Genomic DNA, 19,785 nt, shown 5'->3' on the forward strand with positions numbered 1-19,785 from the left:
CGATCGTTACTACATGCATTTAAAGCACACCAGATTTGCATCCTCTTAGTTGCTACTATGAGACTGTCGCAAAATTTGAGTAGACACAACGGAGCAAAATGCCTACCAACTTTCCTTTATGTCACATACCTCCTTCTTGGTGCTGCAATTTTTTTTCCCAGCAGTGTATACTCCCCACTCCACACCATCATGTGAGGTGTTGGGTACATTCTGTACCAGTACCACATTCACCATGTCCTTTTCCAGTCATGCACGACATGTGGGAAGTGCAATACGGAACAGCACTGGCAGCTGTGAGCACTGTTTGCTGAGATCACACTGGCGGCAGTAACCAGCTGAGCACAGGGTTTTGCCACCGTGCCCGCCTCGGTAGACCGACACAGCCACTCAGTCGTAGGCCAGCCGGTGTGGCCGAGCGGTTCTAGACGCTTCAGTCTGGAACCGCGCGACCGCTACGGTCGCAGGTTCGAATCCTGCCCGGGGCATGGATGTGTGTGATGTTGTTAGGTTAGTTAGGTTTAAGTAATTCTAAGTTCTAGGGGACTGATGACCTCAAATGTTAAGTCCCATAGTGTTCCGAGCCATTTCAACCACTCAGTCGATGACCGATGGTATTACTGAAATGTGCGATACCTCGGCAGCATTGCAGCAAGGCGTCTATGTGACGGCTGCGGCGTGTGCTTACGAACATGTCCGACCTGTTAGCCAGAAGGCGAGAAGCATCAGATAGGCGAACACTGAGGAGACTCCAGAGATGTGCTGAGCGAGCTGGTCATAGGCGACTACGTGACAACAGTTGACCGCCGAGGACCGTGGATTTGACTCGCATCTCTTGCCTCTGTTGTAGACTGGATTAAATAAATGAATGAACTGAGTATCACCGGATTCATTGTCACCTACCCACTGGAGCACCCCGAAGCTATACGGATCATTGATTCTTTCACGCTTACCAAACGAACCTATGAAGAAACTCTCTGTTCTCACTTGGATGTTCTCACTTTCCTCCATCAAGCCTAATGGATAAGAGTAATGGACTGAGGAGCAATGCTCAGGCATCAGTCGAACGAGGATTTCGAAAGGTACCTCACTTGTAGGTGGACCACACTTCCTGAGCTTTTTTCCAGTTGACCCTAGTGTGGCATCTGCCTTTCCTAGGATTCTTTTTGTGCACTCTTTTCACTTTAAGCCGCTCCATGTGCCTACGCCCGGGTGTTTAATCCATTTCACTGTCTCCAGTCATTGTTCGATAGTCACGTAATCATTCGACACTGCACCTTTCGCCTGTTTGTGACCAATAGTTGTTTATGTTGAGCGTCAAGCACCGTTGGTCCTCTGCAGGTCTTCGTGCATTTCGCGACGATTCTTTAGCATTGCGACGTTCTATATGCAACATCGTCAGTCACAAACAGCGTCATAGAGACTCTGACGTTGTCCTCTAAGTCATCTATATGTAGCGTCAACAGTAATGTCCCTGTATCCATGTGGGTACATCTGAAATTACTTTGAAGATTCTCTGAATTAAGAATAAACATGCTGTGTTCCATTTGCTGGGAACATCTCACTCCAGTCACAAAACCAGTGTGATATTCACTATGCCCATAGGTGGTCCCATAATGTCTTTGCATTTGCAATTGCTTGAAACTGTTGCCTGTGTCTCCATCTGTGTGTGTGTTCTTGTATATGTGTGTGTGTGTGAGAGAGAGAGAGAGAGAGTGAGAGACCTGTCATTAGTCTTAATGTCACCACCAACATACCTTCCAGTTTGCAACTTTTCTAATGCTTGCACTTTCATGCCTGTTGCTGTGTAGAGTCACTGATGCCAGTGGCGATGGAGTCCAGAGGGAATGTGTCTGCACCAGACACCCAGGGGCCAGAATCGCAGTCCGGCACTCAGAGCCTACAGGACCTCTGCCTCACGCCGGGATGTGTCCACGCAGGTTAGTACTCCTGCTCTTCTCAGTCACTGTCTACAGTTCTACAGTTGGTAGTGCGATGTGCCCCGCAATGAGAGGAAACACATTTTCCGATAACTGTACCTGGTGACAGCAGTGAGATAGAGTAGCTGTGATACAGAGTGAGAAGGGGAAGCATATGAAAGGGGTGGAGAGTTGGGTTGTGAGAGAGAAAGTAAGGGAAATTGTGTGTGTGTGTGTGTGTGTGTGTGTGTGTGTGTGTGTGTGTGTGTGTGTGTAAGTGAGTGAGAGAGAGAGAGAGACGGAGAAAAGGAAAGAGAAGGGGATGGGGGAAGAGTGAGATTGAGAGAGACAGAGGAGGGGTGGGGGTGGGTGTTGTTGCTTTGAGAGAGATACAGGAATTGTATGTGTGTGAGAGAAAGGGAGAAATAGAGAAAAAGAGAGAGAAATAGTGTGTTCAAATGGCTCTGAGCACTATGGGACTCAACTGCTGAGGTCATTAGTCCCCTAGAACTTGGAACTAGTTAAACCTAACTAACCTAAGGACATCACAAACATCCATGCCCGAGGCAGGATTCGAACCTGCGACCGTAGCGGTCTTGCGGTTCCAGACTGCAGCGCCTTTAACCGCACGGCCACTTCGGCCGGCTAAATAGTGTGTGTTCTGTGTTTGCAAGTGAGAGGAAGTGTAAAAGTATTTGAAAGGGAGAGAGACTAAAAAAGTGTGTGTGTGTTCTTGTACGTGTGTGTATGTGTGTGAGAGAGAGAGAGAGAGAGAGAGAGTAAGAGAGAGAGAGAGAGAGAGAGAGAGAGAGAGAGAGAGAGAGAGAGGAAGAGAGAGAGAGAGAGAGAGAGAGAGAGGGAGGGAGAAAGGAAAAGAGAAGGAGGAGGGAGAGGGAGAGAGAAACAGAGAGAGAGAGAGAGAGAGAGAGAGAGAGAGAGAGAGAGAGGAGGGGTGGGGGTAGATGTAATTGATTTGAGAGAGGTAAAGGCTTTGTATGTGTATGAGAGAAAGGGAGAGATAGAGAAAAAGAGAGAGAAATAGGGTGTGTTCTGTGTTTGCAAGTAAGAGGAAGTGTGAAGGTATTTGAAAGGGAGAGAGACTAAAGAAGTGTGTGCGTATGTGTGCCTGTATGTGTGTGTGTGTGTGTGTGTGTGTGTGTGTGTGTGTGTGTGTGTGTAAGAGAAAGAAACATAATATTATATCCTGAAGGTAGATATACAGCTAAATGTCACCATAACTTTTTAGTGTGTGCCAAAGCAGTCCCCAAACCCCATGGACCTGTCACCTTCTGATGTAGCACGAAAACAACCAGCAGTGAAAATTAAGGTACTGACTGAAGGCATGCTATTCGAGGGCAGTCAAATGAAAACTGAACATCCCCAACAATGGGGCCATGGAATGGTTCCATTCAAAAATAATCACCAAACACATTAAGACATTTATCCCACTGGGAGACGAGACGACTGATTCCTGTTTCATAGAACACAGTCAGCTGCTGACAGATCCGCAACTGCACCCACTCTTTTACTTCCTCACCCGACTGAAACCAATGATGATGGGATGTCCTACTTCAGGTAGCCAAAGATGTGAAAATCACCCACTGAAATATCCGGGCTCTACAGAGGACGTTTCAGGAGACGTCAGTCTCAGCCAGACAAGGAAGGGCAAGACTGGCTGCAGTTGTGGATCCGTGAGTAGCGGACCGTATTCTATGAAACAGGAATTGTCTTAACTCATGTGGTGACTACTTTTGAATGGAACCGTTCCGTGGTCCCATTGTTGCGGGTAATCGGTATTCATTTAACTGCCCCTTGTGCATATACACTCCTGGAAATTGAAATAAGAACACCGTGAATTCATTGTCCCAGGAAGGGGAAACTTTATTGACACATTCCTGGGGTCAGATACATCACATGATCACACTGACAGATCCACAGGCACATAGACACAGGCAACAGAGCATGCACAATGTCGGCACTAGTACAGTGTATATCCACCTTTCGCAGCAATGCAGGCTGCTATTCTCCCATGGAGACGATCGTAGAGATGCTGGATGTAGTCCTGTGGAACGGCTTGCCATGCCATTTCCATCTGGCGCCTCAGTTGGACCAGCGTTCGTGCTGGACGTGCAGACCGCGTGAGACGACGCTTCATCCAGTCCCAAACATGCTCAATGGGGGACAGATCCGGAGATCTTGCTGGCCAGGGTAGTTGACGTACACCTTCTAGAGCACGTTGGGTGGCACGGGATACATGCGGACGTGCATTGTCCTGTTGGAACAGCAAGTTCCCTTGCCGGTCTAGGAATGGTAGAACGATGGGTTCGATGACGGTTTGGATGTACCGTGCACTATTCAGTGTCCCCTCGACGATCACCAGTGGTGTACGGCCAGTGTAGGAGATCGCTCCCCACACCATGATGCCGGGTGTTGGCCCTGTGTGCCTCGGTCGTATGCAGTCCTGATTGTGGCGCTCACCTGCACGGCGCCAAACACGCATACGACCATCATTGGCACCAAGGCAGAAGCGACTCTCATCGCTGAAGACGACACGTCTCCATTCGTCCCTCCATTCACGCCTGTCGCGACACCACTGGAGGCGGGCTGCACGATGTTGGGGCGTGAGCGGAAGACGGCCTAACGGTGTGCGGGACCGTAGCCCAGCTTCATGGAGACGGTTGCGAATGGTCCTCGCCGATACCCCAGGAGCAACAGTGTCCCTAATTTGCTGGGAAGTGGCGGTGCGGTCCCCTACGGCACTGCGTAGGATCCTACGGTCTTGGCGTGCATCCATGCGTCGCTGCGGTGCGGGACCCAGGTCGGCGGGCACGTGCACCTTCCGCCGACCACTGGCGACAACATCGATGTACTGTGGAGACCTCACGCCCCACGTGTTGAGCAATTCGGCGGTACGTCCACCCGGCCTCCCGCATGCCCACTATACGCCCTCGCTCAAAGTCCGTCAACTGCTCATACGGTTCACGTCCACTCTGTCGCGGTATGCTACCAGTGTTAAAGACTGCGATGGAGCTCCGTATGCCACGGCAAACTGGCTGACACTGACGGCGGCGGTGCACAAATGCTGCGCAGCTAGCGCCATTCGACGGCCAACACCGCGGTTCCTGGTGTGTCCGCTGTACCGTGCGTGTGATCATTGCTTGTACAGCCCTCTCGCAGTGTCCGGAGCAAGTATGGTGGGTCTGACACACCGGTGTCAATGTGTTCTTTTTTCCATTTCCAGGAGTGTATCTTAAATGAACAACAGTTGTAGAAGCACAGCGCAGAAGCAGCCTTCTAAATATTAAATTAGTGTGAATCTCTCATGGTATATGTTGCCCCTCAGGATAATGAATCTCTTTAAAACATCTGCTGCTCCAGTCAGTAAGTCTTTCTAAAGCACTGCGTTGTCAGTGAACGATCTGTGGTGTGGTGTCTGCCCCGACAGCGACCGAGGTGCTCGATTATCTGGACCCGTCAGTGGACCCCTGCGAGGACTTCTACCGGTACGCGTGTGGCAACTACCTGCTCACCACCGACATCCCAGATGATAAATCTTCGGTGAGCACCTTCTCGGCTATCGAGGACCAGCTCCACGAGAAGCTGCGCACTGCCGTAGAAGAGGAGGAGCCTGGAGCAGCCGTCCCCAGGAGCTTACAGCTGGTTCACGAGCTCTACAGCGCCTGCATAAACAAGAGTGAGTTGTAGAGCTCAGAAATAAGAGTTCGTACAAGCCTAATGTTGCGGGCTGTATGCTTCACAAATCAGTGTGTCACTGTTACATCAATGTTGTATGGCCTTCCTTCCTCGAATATTGACAAGTACAAAAGCTGTGACACTGCAGTCGCTTTATGTTCGTCGACTCATTCTTACTGAAGTGAGCAGGACTGTAAGGCTAGCCGTGATGTTGAGTAGATTATCTTGCTGTTGTAAACTAACATTGACAAGGGGGAATGATCGATTGTTAGGATCAGATGGCCCTTAATGAAGCTGTGTTTTGGGATACTGAGGAATGTGTCAGGTGAAAATTAAGTGCTGCAGCATGTACAATCACAATAGGCTGAGTGATGTCTGGAATAAGTTCTGTGGCGTAGTGTACACCTGAAAATACATACAAATTTCATCCAATACGAACATAATTGCTGTATTCTTATTTATTCCACCTTGTAATCTTACCTTTCCACACATCACCATTAAATTTCTCTTAGTCCATTATTTTCAAAAGCTTCGAGAGGCGTAAGATATACGAAACAGAAACTTGTTACTTATCTTCGTTTTCTCTTCTTGGTGTTGGTTCCAGTTCTGCGTCTTGGGATACATTCTTACCCCTGAAATTTTGACTTTGTGGGTTCCAGATGACTAAATAACTGTTGAAGATTTGTCTGCATTACTCTTGAATTTTACCTTTGTCACATTTTTCCATATCACTCCGTTTTTACGATTTACACTTAATATTCCAAATTACACTGTTAGTGTCGATCATATAAATACGTCTGTCTCCATCACAGGCATGCCCACTACTCCTACTAACATTCCAAAGAGTTTAAAAAGCGAAAGAGCTTACCAGCTTTCTTGACAAAAGTAGAATTATCACCAGGTTATAACAATATTTTATTTATAACTCCAGAAATAAATTTAATAATTACCATTAGATTGTGCAATTAACAATATGAATTTTAAATATGCCAGATATTTCTAAAAAAATAATTTTAGCTGCATCGCTTGTAATAGCTTAATTTCATTTTATACATTTTAGTCTGAAATTTAACGCATCGTATACAAAATCAAATGTATCTGCTACTTCTGTTAACAAAAAGGTAATGATAGAGGAGGGTGTCTCATTACAATATCCCCCTCACAAAATTTGGAAACAGGGTGTTACACCATTTTGTGACAGACTATAAGATTTGCAAATGCTGTGCAAAATAATGCCCAGGATAACAGATATATATATATATATATATATATATATATATATATATATATATATATATATATATATATATATATATACACTCCTGGAAATTGAAATAAGAACACCGTGAATTCATTGTCCCAGGAAGGGGAAACTTTATTGACACATTCCTGGGGTCAGATACATCACATGATCACACTGACAGATCCACAGGCACATAGACACAGGCAACAGAGCATGCACAATGTCGGCACTAGTACAGTGTATATCCACCTTTCGCAGCAATGCAGGCTGCTATTCTCCCATGGAGACGATCGTAGAGATGCTGGATGTAGTCCTGTGGAACGGCTTGCCATGCCATTTCCATCTGGCGCCTCAGTTGGACCAGCGTTCGTGCTGGACGTGCAGACCGCGTGAGACGACGCTTCATCCAGTCCCAAACATGCTCAATGGGGGACAGATCCGGAGATCTTGCTGGCCAGGGTAGTTGACTTACACCTTCTAGAGCACGTTGGGTGGCACGGGATACATGCGGACGTGCATTGTCCTGTTGGAACAGCAAGTTCCCTTGCCGGTCTAGGAATGGTAGAACGATGGGTTCGATGACGGTTTGGATGTACCGTGCACTATCCAGTGTCCCCTCGACGATCACCAGTGGTGTACGGCCAGTGTAGGAGATCGCTCCCCACACCATGATGCCGGGTGTTGGCCCTGTGCGCCTCGGTCGTATGCAGTCCTGATTGTGGCGCTCACCTGCACGGCGCCAAACACGCATACGACCATCATTGACCAAGGCAGAAGCGACTCTCATCGCTGAAGACGACACGTCTCCATTCGTCCCTCCATTCACGCCTGTCGCGACACCACTGGAGGCGGGCTGCACGATGTTGGGGCGTGAGCGGAAGACGGCCTAACGGTGTGCGGGACCGTAGCCCAGCTTCATGGAGACGGTTGCGAATGGTCCTCGCCGATACCTCAGGAGCAACAGTGTCCCTAATTTGCTGGGAAGTGGCGGTGCGGTCCCCTACGGCACAGCGTAGGATCCTACGGTCTTGGCGTGCATCCGTGCGTCGCTGCGGTCCGGTCCCAGGTCGACGGGCACGTGCACCTTCCGCCGATCACTGGCGACAACATCGATGTACTGTGGAGACCTCACGCCCCACGTGTTGAGCAATTCGGCGGTACGTCCACCCGGCCTCCCGCATGCCCACTATACGCCCTCTCTCAAAGTCCGTCAACTGCACATACAGTTCACGTCCACGCTGTCGCGGCATGCTACCAGTGCTAAAGACTGCGATGGAGCTCTGTATGCCACGGCAAACTGGCTGACACTGACGGCGGCGGTGCACAAATGCTGCGCAGCTAGCGCCATTCGACGGCCAACACCGCGGTTCCTGGTGTGTCCGCTGTGCCGTGCGTGTGATAATTGCTTGTAAAGCCCTCTCGCAGTGTCCGGAGCAAGTATGGTGGGTCTGACACACCGGTGTCAATGTGTTCTTTTTTCCATTTCCAGGAGTGTATATATATATATATATATATATATATATATATATATATATATATATATATATATATATATATATAGAAGAGTAGGACTACAGCATGCGTACGGGACTGCACTCTTTCGCTGGTACCTCCAGAGTCTAAGTCCGGTATCAGTGCGTTATGTACCCAAGGTCACCAGTTCCCTATATAAGCGGGCAGTGCACGCCAGCAGAACCATTCTGCTGTGAGCTCTGTGTGCAACAGCATTGAAGCACTATGCCATGTCGCCGTGTCTATCGTCAACGCCACCATCGCATGCCTGCCTACACATAGTTAGTCTGGAAAATAAGCTTGGAACACATGGCACTGCACAATCTGTTATTCTCAATGGACCTATATTCTTTCGTAGTTGTCGACTTAATTTCTCACTGGATGTTGCAACTGGGGCAGCTGGCAGTGGGTCGTTTACACTCGCTATTGTCCGCTGTGAAAACGCTTCGCTACCTGGATTAGAATCTTTCGCCGACCGAGATGTCATCGCTTACATCTCCCATGAGGCACCGCCTTATTGTAGCACTGTCCGTGTGGGCAGGAGAGTTTGTGTGCTCCAAGGAAGCTGAGAGCTATATCGGCGGTAGCGTAGCTACTGGCAGGTCCAACCTAGCCGCGCAGGTCTCAGCAGAGGAGCCAGACAAAGTGTGCCTCACAACGACCTGTCTTATATCCTATATCCTATTCCCTACTCCTGCCCCCATGAACCATGGACCTTGCTGTTGGTGGGGAGGCTTGCGTGCCTCAGCGATACAGATGGCCGTACCGTTGGTGCAACCACAACGGAGGGGTATCTGTTGAGAGGCCAGACAAACGTGTGGTTCCCGAAGAGGGGCAGCAGCCTTTTCAGTAGTTGCAGAGGCAACAGTCTGGATGATTGACTGATCTAGCCTTGTAACACTAACCAAAACGGCCTTGCTGTGCTGGTACTGCGAACGGCTGAAAGCAAGGGGAAACTACAGCCGTAATTTTTCCCGAGGGCATGCAGCTTTACTGTATGGTTAAATGATGATGGCGTCCTCTTGGGTAAAATATTTCGGAGGTAAAATACTCCCCCATTCGGATCTCTGGGAGGGGACTACTCAAGAGGACGTCGTTATCAGGAGAAAGAAAACTGGCGTTCTACGGGTTCGAGCGTGGAATGTCAGATCCCTTAATCGGGTAGGTAGGTTAGAAAATTTAAAAAACGAAATGGATAGGTTAAAGTTAGATATAGTAGGAATTCGTGAAGTTCGGTGGCAGGAGGAACAAGACTTTTGGTCAGGTGAACGAATGGAAAAACTGGTAGAAGCCGACCTCGGGGAAGATCAGTTTGGATTCCGCAGAAATTTTGAAACACATGAGGCAATACTGACCCTACGACTTATCTTAGAAGAAAGATTAAGGAAAGGCAAACCTACGTTTCTAGCATTTGTAGACTTAGAGAAAGCTTTTGACAATGTTGACTGGAATACTCTCTTTCAAATTCTGAAGGTGGCAGGGGTAAAATACATGGAGCGAAAGTCTATTTACAATTTGTACAGAAACCAGATGGCTGTTATAAGAATCGAGGGGCATGAAAGGGAAGCAGCGGTTGGGAAGGGAGTGAGACAGGGTTGTAGCCTGTCCCTGACGTTATTCAATCTGTATATTGAGCAAGCAGTAAAGGAAACAAAAGAAAAATTCGGAGTAGGTATTAAAATCCATGGAGAAGAAATAAAAACTTTGAGGTTCGCCGATGACATTGTAATTCTGTCAGAGACAGCAAAGGACTTGGAAGAGCAATTGAATGGGATGGACAGTGTCTTGAAGGGAGGATATAAGATGAACATCAACAAAAGTAAAACGAGAATAATGGAATGTAGTCGAATTAAATCGGGGGTTGCTGCGGGAATAAGATTAGTAAATGAGACGCTTAAAGTAGTAAATGAGTTTTGCTATTTGGGGAGCAAAATAACTGATGATGGTCGAAGTAGAGAGGATATAAAATGTAGACTGGCAATGGCAAGGAAAGCGTTTCTGAAGAAGAGAAATTTGTTAACATCGAGTATAGATTTGAGTGTCAGGAAATCGTTTCTGAAAGTATTTGTATGGAGTGTAGCCATGTATGGAAGTGAAACGTGGACGATAAATAGATTAACAAGAAGAGGATAGAAGCCTTCGAAATGTGGTGCTACAGAAGGATGCTGAAGATTGGATGGGTAGATCACATAACTAATGAGGAGGTATTGAACAGAACTGGAGAGAAGACAAACTTACAGCACGACTACAAGAAGGGATCGGTTGGTAGGACATGTTGTGAGGCATCAAGGGATCACTAATTTAGTATGACGGGGCAGCGTGGAGGATAAAAATCGTAGAGGGAGATCAAGAGATGAATACACTAAGCAGATTCAGAAGGATGTAGATTGCAGTAAGTACTGGGAGATGAAGAAGCTTGCACAGGATAGAGTAGCATGGAGAGCTGCATCAAACCAGTCTCAGGACTGAAGACAACAACAACAACAACAACATTCCCTACTCTCTCCTCAGTTACCATTTCTTTTCTTTCTCTAATTACCTTAACACACCACTGCCTTGTGGTTGGTCTCGGGAGGGATGAAGGATAAGGGAGCAAACCCTGAAAGAAAATCTAGAGTAGGCCCCAAAGGCGGTTGGAAGGCGTACTACGTCCCCTTCCGGCAGCTCCTGCAACCGAAGTGATACCAGACGTATTGGCCTGCCTTTCCTCTGGATATTATCATTTAGGTCGAGAGGGAGACCGTGATGATTGGGCAACTCACGAGTCTTCGTATTTATCGCTCAGGCTTGCAGTATCCTGGAGAGGACACTTCAGCGGCGTCCAAGGACTTCGGCACAACACGGGAAGAGGCAGTTACCGGTTATAAGCTCTGTCTGATTGGCGTAAGACTCGAGTGCCAGGGGCCACTTCCGACGGTGGGAGAGATCATTGCATCTCATTGGACAGCTACCGCCCGCCTCAAGCTGGGCAGCCCCCAGCCGATAAGGGGCTGTCCCGCCACTATCCGCCTGCTTCAAGGGGTGTGTGGAGCTTAGAAGTAATCTTCGACAACCGGGTTGATATAGTACACCTACCAACAACAAAAATGAAATAATAATCACTATTTCGTATTGCCACCTGGAAAGTTAGGACCATGTGTCCAAGGTACATTGACGATGCCCAAGAGGTTGATTTCATTCGTAAGACTGCCGTAATTGACGGAGAGCTCCATCGTTTGAATGTAGACATCGCGGGACTGCAGGAGACGTGGCTTCCAGATGCGGGCTCTGTCAGGGAGGATAATTACACATTCTTCTGGCAGGGGAAGTCTCAAGACGAGCCAAGACTTCATGGTGTAGGATTTGCTGTTAAAAACACCCTCCTGGACTGTACTGTACCACCATCCGGTGGAACAGAGCGAATTGTTGCCTTGAAAATATGCTCCCCAAGTGGCACTGTCAACTTCCTAAACGTGTACGCTCCCACCTTATCATCCAGCATGGAAGAGAAGGATCTGTTTTATGATTTACTCAGCGACAGAATAGCCAAGGTACTTAGCACCGAGACACTGTATATTCTAGGGGACTTTAATGTTGGAGTTGGATCAGATAACGACATATGGCCGAATTGCCTGGGACATTATGGGGTGGGAAAAATGAATGAAAATGGCCAGAGACTGCTTGAAGTTTGCTGCTTTTATGATCTCTGTATTACAAACACATATTTCCAGCTTAAGGATCAGCACAAGGTGTCTTGGAGACACCTGCGCTCTCATTACTGGCATCAGCTTGACTTAGTCATAGCTAGGCGTACTGGTCTCGAAGCTGTGCTACTGACACGAAGTTATCATAATGCTCTAGGCGCTCAGTCCGGAAACGCGGGACTGCTACGGTCGCAGGTTCGAATCCTGCCTCGGGCATGGATGTGTGTGATGTCTTTAGGTTAGTTAGGTTTAAGTAGTTCTAAGTTCTAGGGGACTGATGACCACAGATGTTAAGTCCCATAGTGCTCAGAGCCATTTGAACCATTTATCATAGTGCTGATTGCAACACTGATCACGCACGCCCTGGTGGCGTGCACATTGAGGCTCACTCCTAAGAAATGTTACCACGCTAAACCGAGAGGTCATCCCCGTATCAACACAGATCGTGTTCATGTCACACAAAGAAAGCAGGATTTTGCCAGTAATTTTGAAAGTGCTTTCCCAGGAAACGTGCAAGCAGAAAGGAATGTTGGTAAGAAATGGGCAAAACTTTCGGGTGCAATCTACAACTCAGCAGTATTGGTCTATGGAATAAAAGGAAAAAGAAATAAGGACTGGTACGAGCAAAATTTGAAAGAAATGGAACCAGTCACTCAGGCTAAATGGAAAGCCCTGCTTGCTTACAAAAGAAACCCAAAGGAAAGAACTCGAGATGACCTACGAAAAGCAAAGAACAGGGCACAGCAAACATTCAGGAGATGCACAAATAACTACTGGCTGAATTTATGTGCAGGTATACAGAAAGCGGCCGATCCTAGGGATGCTAAGGCAATATACGATGGTATTAAGAAAACAAATGGACCAACTGTCAGAAAAACAGCTCCTCTGAAGTCCAAGATGGGTGAAGTCATTACTGATGAAGGCAAACAAATGGAACGCTGGGTTGAACACTACCTCGAGTTGTATCCAGCCGAGAATGAAGTTAGCAAGAATGCATGTGACGCCATCAAACAAATGCCAGTTACGGAAGAACTAGATGCAATGCCTACTATGGAAGAACTTAGTAGAGAAATAGATTCTCTTGCTAACGGAAAGGCCCCAGGTGAAGATGGGATCCCTGCAGAGGTTATTAAGTATAACAAGTCTGTTCTTCTCAAACATTTATATTCACTTATCACAACCAGCTGGGAAGAAGGTTATGTCCCGATGAGTATGCGGAATTCGAGGATAGTTACTCTATATAAACAGAAAGGGAACAGAAGTGATTATAACAATTATCGAGGCATTTCATTACTAAATATAGCCGGGAAAGCTTATGCAAGAGTCATCCTAATGCGATTACAAATCTTAGCTTCCAGAATCTACCCAGAATCTCAGTGTGGCTTCAGGCCCAGCCGATCCACCGTAGATATGATCTTCTTCTTAAGGCAGCTACAAGAGAAATGTCGTGAGCACCAGAGGCCACTTTATATTGTTTTCATTGACCTTGTTAAAGCGTTTGATTTAGTGAGCAGAAATGGGCTTTTCAAACTGTTGCAGAAGATTGGATGTCCACCTAAACTACTACAGATAATTGTCTCTTTCCATGAGAAAACACAAGCAACAATCTGCTTCAACGGTAAAACATCAGAAGCATTCCCTGTTAATAGCGGTGTGAAACAGGGGTGTATGTTAGCTCCTACATTATTTGGGATTTTCTTTTCCCTTCTGCTCAGATTTGCCTTTGAAGACTGTGAGGAGGGAGTGTATCTACATACGAGGTCTGATTGAAATATTTTCAACATTTCTCGCCTCAAGGCCAAGACCAAAGTAAATACAGTCGTTATCCGTGAGTTGTTATATGCGGACGATGCAGCTCTAGTAGCGAACACAGAAGATGAGCTGCAGTATATAATCAACAAATTATAAAATGCCTGTGAAAAATTTGGTCTACTCATCAGCCTTCAAAAGACTAAGATCATGGCGCAGAGCACTACCAACCTACCATCCATCAGCATTGATGGCAATCCTCTCCAGGTAGTTGATGACTTTACCTACTTGGGATCCACAATATGTAGCAACTTGTCCATGGACACTGAAATTACTAACAGAATCGCAAACGCATCATCTGTCATGGCTAGATTGAAAAACAGAGTATGGAACAACGGACTGCTTACCACAAAAACTAAATTGAAAGTCTACAACGCTTGTTTTATAAGCTGTGAGACATGGACAGCTCTTTCTAGGCATGAATCTCGACTCATCAGCTTCCATCTCCGCTGTCTCCGGAAGATCCTTCAGATCTCTTGCAGATATAGAGTACCCAACACCAAAGTCTTTCATTGTGCAAGCACAACCAGCATCTTTGCACTCCTGAGTCATCGACGTCTAAGATGGTTGGGACCTGTCAGGCGCACGGATCCTGAACACCGAAACAGCTGCTGTACGGTGAACTTCAGGAGTGTGTGAGGCCAGTGGGACGACCGCATCTTCGTTTCAAGGATGTCTGCAAGAGAGACCTGACCGAGACCAGAATCAATCCAAGTCGCTGGGAGAGCACTGCAGATGACCGTGTCAAGTGGCGAGTAACTGTGCGCAACGGCGTCAAGCTCTCAGAGGACGAACGCACACAGGAACAAATCAGGAAGAGGACAAAGTGAAGAGACAGAGCGGCTTCTGTTCGAAGTCCCTCAAATTTCACATGTACAAACTGTAGCAGGGACTGCCACTCTCGAGTGGGGACTTTTTAGCCACAGCAGATGCTGCAGACTCTGAACCAAGCATGCGACATCATCATCCCTCAAGGATGGACAGATGCCTTTAAAATATAGGAGTATCTGATACATAACGTATTACAGAAAACATAAGATAAATATCTACTCTACAAGTCATAATTTATACATATATCAGGATATGATATTGACATTTTCAGACCTGTGGAACATACTGTCACAAGACAGATAATAGTAGGTCAAAACTACAACATTACACCACTAACTATAGAAATAATTACAAAGACAAGGTAAATTACTAGAATTACAATATTTAAGTTTAATCCATGCAATCGAACCCTCCAAATCTGCAAAACAGAAAAGAAAAATTTCAGAGCCTAAATATACGACGAGTGAGCTGACTCGAAAAACTCACAATGACTGGTACAGACCGGAATAATATACTCATCATGAGTAGGAATCAATCAGCCACATAAGCTGTAGTATTTAAGGATATGCTGACTCATGAGAGAACAAAATAATGGAATAATATTAGGGCCTGAGTTTACGATGTGGGGACTGACCCATGAATCCAAACCACACCAGGTACAAACCAGCAAAATATATTTCGATACAACAAAATTAATAACGTCCATAATCATATCCATAACTTCAATTCTATGCAAAAAGTAAATGCAAGAAACATCTAGCCTCAATCAATGGTTTTATATTCTCCTTGAGTACACACACACACACACACACACACACACATCTGTCCACAACCTAAGTTCCAATCAGATATAGTATAGCCATACTCAGGATAAATACAGGTAAACAGAGACATAGTTAGCTTTGAATGAAGACACAATCCAGTAGCTTGAGAACCAAAATCAGTGTATGAAAGCAGACATGTATACATCATGTTATATTGTCTGTACTAGTAAATGTCTTCCACACTATTTACTAATTGTCCATACAACCTAATCTATGTACACTAAGACCTAGAAGATTCATTTACAAATGATAAAGAAATACACACTGATTTAAAGTTACTTAATGTATTGGAAAGTCGATCTCCCAACTTGAGGGGAAAAAAACACATGCATTTATGCTGAATAACACTGTCTTTAGAAGTATTGGCTAACAATTCACAAATATCGTTCACAACAGAGATCCAGTCAACAGGTGCTCGAGTATGTTACCCAGCACTCACAATCTCTTGAAAGTCGAATGGACCAGCGGGGTACAGCCATACAGCAGTGTGGGGAGCGGATCCACCCAAATATTTCAGTTTCCTCCTTAGAGTTCTCATCACATGCTCCAATGGGTAGGTAGCTTCCTGTCTAGCAATTACATCAAAGCCTGAAACATTGTTTTGTATGCTAAATATGCTGTTCAATTCCTCTTTCACATCACACAAGATATGTTCTCCTTAGTAACTTTTCAAAGTCCATTATATAGGATTTATGCCAGGTGTGATTAAAAAAATGTTGACATGTGAAACATTAATAAACAGTTGATGAAGGTTTCTTGGGTCTCCAGCCTTCTCCCTCGTTGAGCTTCTGGCCAAAATTTGTTTAAAAACTTTTCTCGAAACTCTGATAAGTTTCCTACTGCCTTAAATTTAGATTTACCCAAGACAGAGATTCGCCTCCAAGACATCTTTTAAGAAATTTAATTTTTTGATCGTCACTCATACCCAACACAAAAGTATATCCACTCTGACGTCATCAACATTTTTTTTTTGTTTGTTGTGCAGATTAGGCCACGAACTCATTTTCCTAAACAATAAATTTATTTTCTAATACATCTACTTTTTCATTCAAACTTTGTAATCCCTCTGACAACCCATCTTTCAGTTCTGAAACCTGATTACTAAGTTGGTCTATGCGGTATTGTATCCTGCCCATTTTATCGTTGTTTTCAGTTTGTGTTTCCATTAACTGATCAGTAAGTGCACTCAATTTTACCAGAATCAACTGCATCTAGAGATACATTCTTGTGCCTAAATTTTGACTTAGTGGTTTTCAGATGACTAAATAACAGTTGAAGATTTGCCCGTGTATTTCTTGAATTTTATTTTTGTTACGTTATTAAATATCTCACCTTTTTTACAATTTCCACTTAATACTATAAATTACATTGTTAGTGGCGATCATATAAATACGTCTGTCTCCATCAGAGGCATGCCAAATACTCCTACTAACATTCAGCGAAACTCAAAATATTTGAAAGAGTTTACGAAGTGAAAGAGCTTACAAACTTTCTTGACAAAAAGAGAATCATCATCAAGGTATAACATTATTTTATAAATTTAATAATTAGCGTTAGATTGTACAATTAATAATATGAATTTTAAGTATGCCAGATATTTATAAAAGATGAGTATTTTTAGATGTATCGATTGTAACAACTTAATTTCTTTTTACACATTTTAGTCTGAAATATAATACATAATATACAAAATCAAATGAAATTCTCTCAGTGAAACAACTGAGAATGTTCACCTATACTAAATGTGGGATTAATTCTGATATCAGCTGCTTCTATAAAAAAAAGTTTAATGCTAGAGGAGGGTGTTCCATTACAACCTCCACCATGAGAAGACATAAGTGTTACATGAAACTAAAACTGTGCACAGAGCAGTGTCACTGTGATGCTGCTGCAACCAAACAGTGCTCTACTTTTCAGTGTTGTTAGACATTTTCTGAATAGATATAAATTGTAGAGCAGTATTCGAAAATGTTTGATACTTGTACATATATATAGATATGTACACATATACATGTACATACATACATACTTGTGCATATATACATACTTGTATATACATGCACACACACACACACACACACACACACACACACACACACACACACACACACACACACACACCCATATATATACACTGCTGGCCACCGTAAATGCAACACCCTGAAGGAAGCATCCGAATGAAGTGAAATTTACACCATGGGTTTGTAGCGATGAGCTACGCAACTGATTAGAATTTCAGCGCAGACGCACATCACGCGCGCCTGTGGCGCCACCTCATAACGCGATTTAAGGCTTGGCGATTTCGACGAGTGTACGTTCGGCGCGTGTGTTTACCTTGTGGTTGTTTCACACGACGATCAGTTATGCCTCGTAGACAACAGCGAACATCGTTTGATCAAGTATCCGAGTTCGACAGAGGAAAGATAGTGGCTTATCGATATTGTGGATTATCATACAGAGAAATCGCTAGTCGTGTTGGACGAAACCAAACAACTGTAATGCGGATATGTGAGCGTTGGATGCAGGAGGGTACGACGGACCGACGTGGTCGATCGCATTCACCTCGGTGCACCACTGTACGTGCTGATAGGCAAATTGTGCGCATGGCAGTGACGGATCGCTCAGTGACATCCCGAACCATAGCACAGCACATTGCGTCTGTAACCCATCATCCAGTGTCTGCGCGTACCATTCGACGCCATTTACAGCAGAGTGGTCTGTCCGCAAGACGTCCATTGCTTCGTCTACCATTGACGCAGAACCACAGACGTCTCCGTCGCCAATGGTGTGATGACAGACGGATGTGGACGGCAGAATGGAGTGACGTTGTCTTTACTGACGAGGCACGCTTCTGTCTGCAGCACCACGATGGTCGGATTCGAGTGTGGAGACACCGTGGAGAGAGGATGCTGGACAGCTGCCTTATGCACCGCCACACTGGTCTTGCACCGGGTATTATGATATGGGGCGGTTTTGGATATTACTCTCGCACGCCTCTAGTACGCATTGCCGGTACTTTAAATAGCCGGCGCTACATATCCGAGGTGCTGGAGCCAGGTGTCCTTCCTTACCTTCAGGGCTCGGCCACAGCCATATTTCAACAGGATAATGCGCGACCACACGTGGCACGCATTGTCCAAAGGTTCTTCGTCAATAACCAGATTGAATTGCTTCCCTGGCCGGCTCGCCCTCCGGATCTTTCGCCGATAGAAAACATGTGGTCCATGGTTGCTCAACGAGTGACCCAGATTACATCCCCAGCTGCCACACCAGATGATCTTTGGCAACGTGTGGAAGCTGCTTGGGCTGCTGTACCCCAGGAACACATCCAACGTCTCCTTGACTCAATGCCGAGACGTGTGGCAGCGGTGATCTCCAACAATGGCGGCTACTCTGGCTACTGATTGTGGCAGGAACCACATGTCACAGACGTCTGTAAACGTAATCATTTGATACTTGGTCAACATGTTATCTACAAAATAAATCTTGTTGTGCTACCTCTTGTCTTTCTTGGTGTTGCATTTACGGTGGCCAGCAGTGTATATTCCTCTGTATATATATATATATATATATATATATATATATATATATATATATATTATAACGATTGTTCCCCTTTAGGAGAGCGATTGACCTTGAATTCATAATTTCATCTTCGGATGTTTTTCTTCTTTGATTCCCAAAACCTCCTCATCCTCTCAGAATGCTCCTTCTTCCGTTCCTCTGTCCATTTTTTTACCAGCCTGGCGCGATGTTCTTTCCCCAAACTTCACACTTGTGATTTTATGCCGGCACTCGGTGCGATCTTCGAGATTTTTTATGTTGATCTGCTGTAGATCCCTCTGGACTGCTTTCAGCCATTCTGTGCCACATTTACTCCTTGTTATAATATTGAATAATTTCTTAGCTGTTCTGGAGTCTTCCATCCTGTAGATGTGTGTATAAAATTTGGCTCGGCGCTTTCTGATTTCATCTGTTACTATGTTGATCTTTCTATAGAGTTCGTTTTGTGGTCTATTCATCCGAATGCCATTTTTGTTGACTGGATCATAAATCTTCCTGAGTATTTTTCTTTCCTGGTTTTCTATTTCCTTAATTTTTGAATGACCATCAATCACCATTGTTTCAGCAGCATAGATTGCTTCTGGAAGAATCACTGTTGTATAGTGCCTTAATTTTGCGTCTGTCGAAATGCACTTCTTGTTGTAATGCGTCCATGTTAGCTTGTAGGCCTTCTGGAGCTTGGTGATTCTTTGTTCATTGGCAATTCGGTT

General features: G+C 45.3%; 1 protein-coding gene across 1 annotated transcript in view; it reads left to right on the forward strand.

The window, feature by feature from the left end:
- LOC126427352 (neprilysin-2-like) overlaps positions 1 to 19,785 on the forward strand; it is a 292,261-nt gene that overhangs the window by 142,271 nt on the left and 130,205 nt on the right. The window contains exons 4-5 of the mRNA XM_050089684.1: positions 1,809 to 1,937; positions 5,362 to 5,610. Of these exons, the coding sequence (XP_049945641.1) occupies positions 1,809 to 1,937; positions 5,362 to 5,610 (378 nt within the window). The remainder of the gene's footprint in view (positions 1 to 1,808; positions 1,938 to 5,361; positions 5,611 to 19,785) is intronic.

Source organism: Schistocerca serialis, chromosome 11 (assembly GCF_023864345.2).
Source record: "Schistocerca serialis cubense isolate TAMUIC-IGC-003099 chromosome 11, iqSchSeri2.2, whole genome shotgun sequence".
NCBI classification, from domain to species: domain Eukaryota; kingdom Metazoa; phylum Arthropoda; class Insecta; order Orthoptera; family Acrididae; genus Schistocerca; species Schistocerca serialis.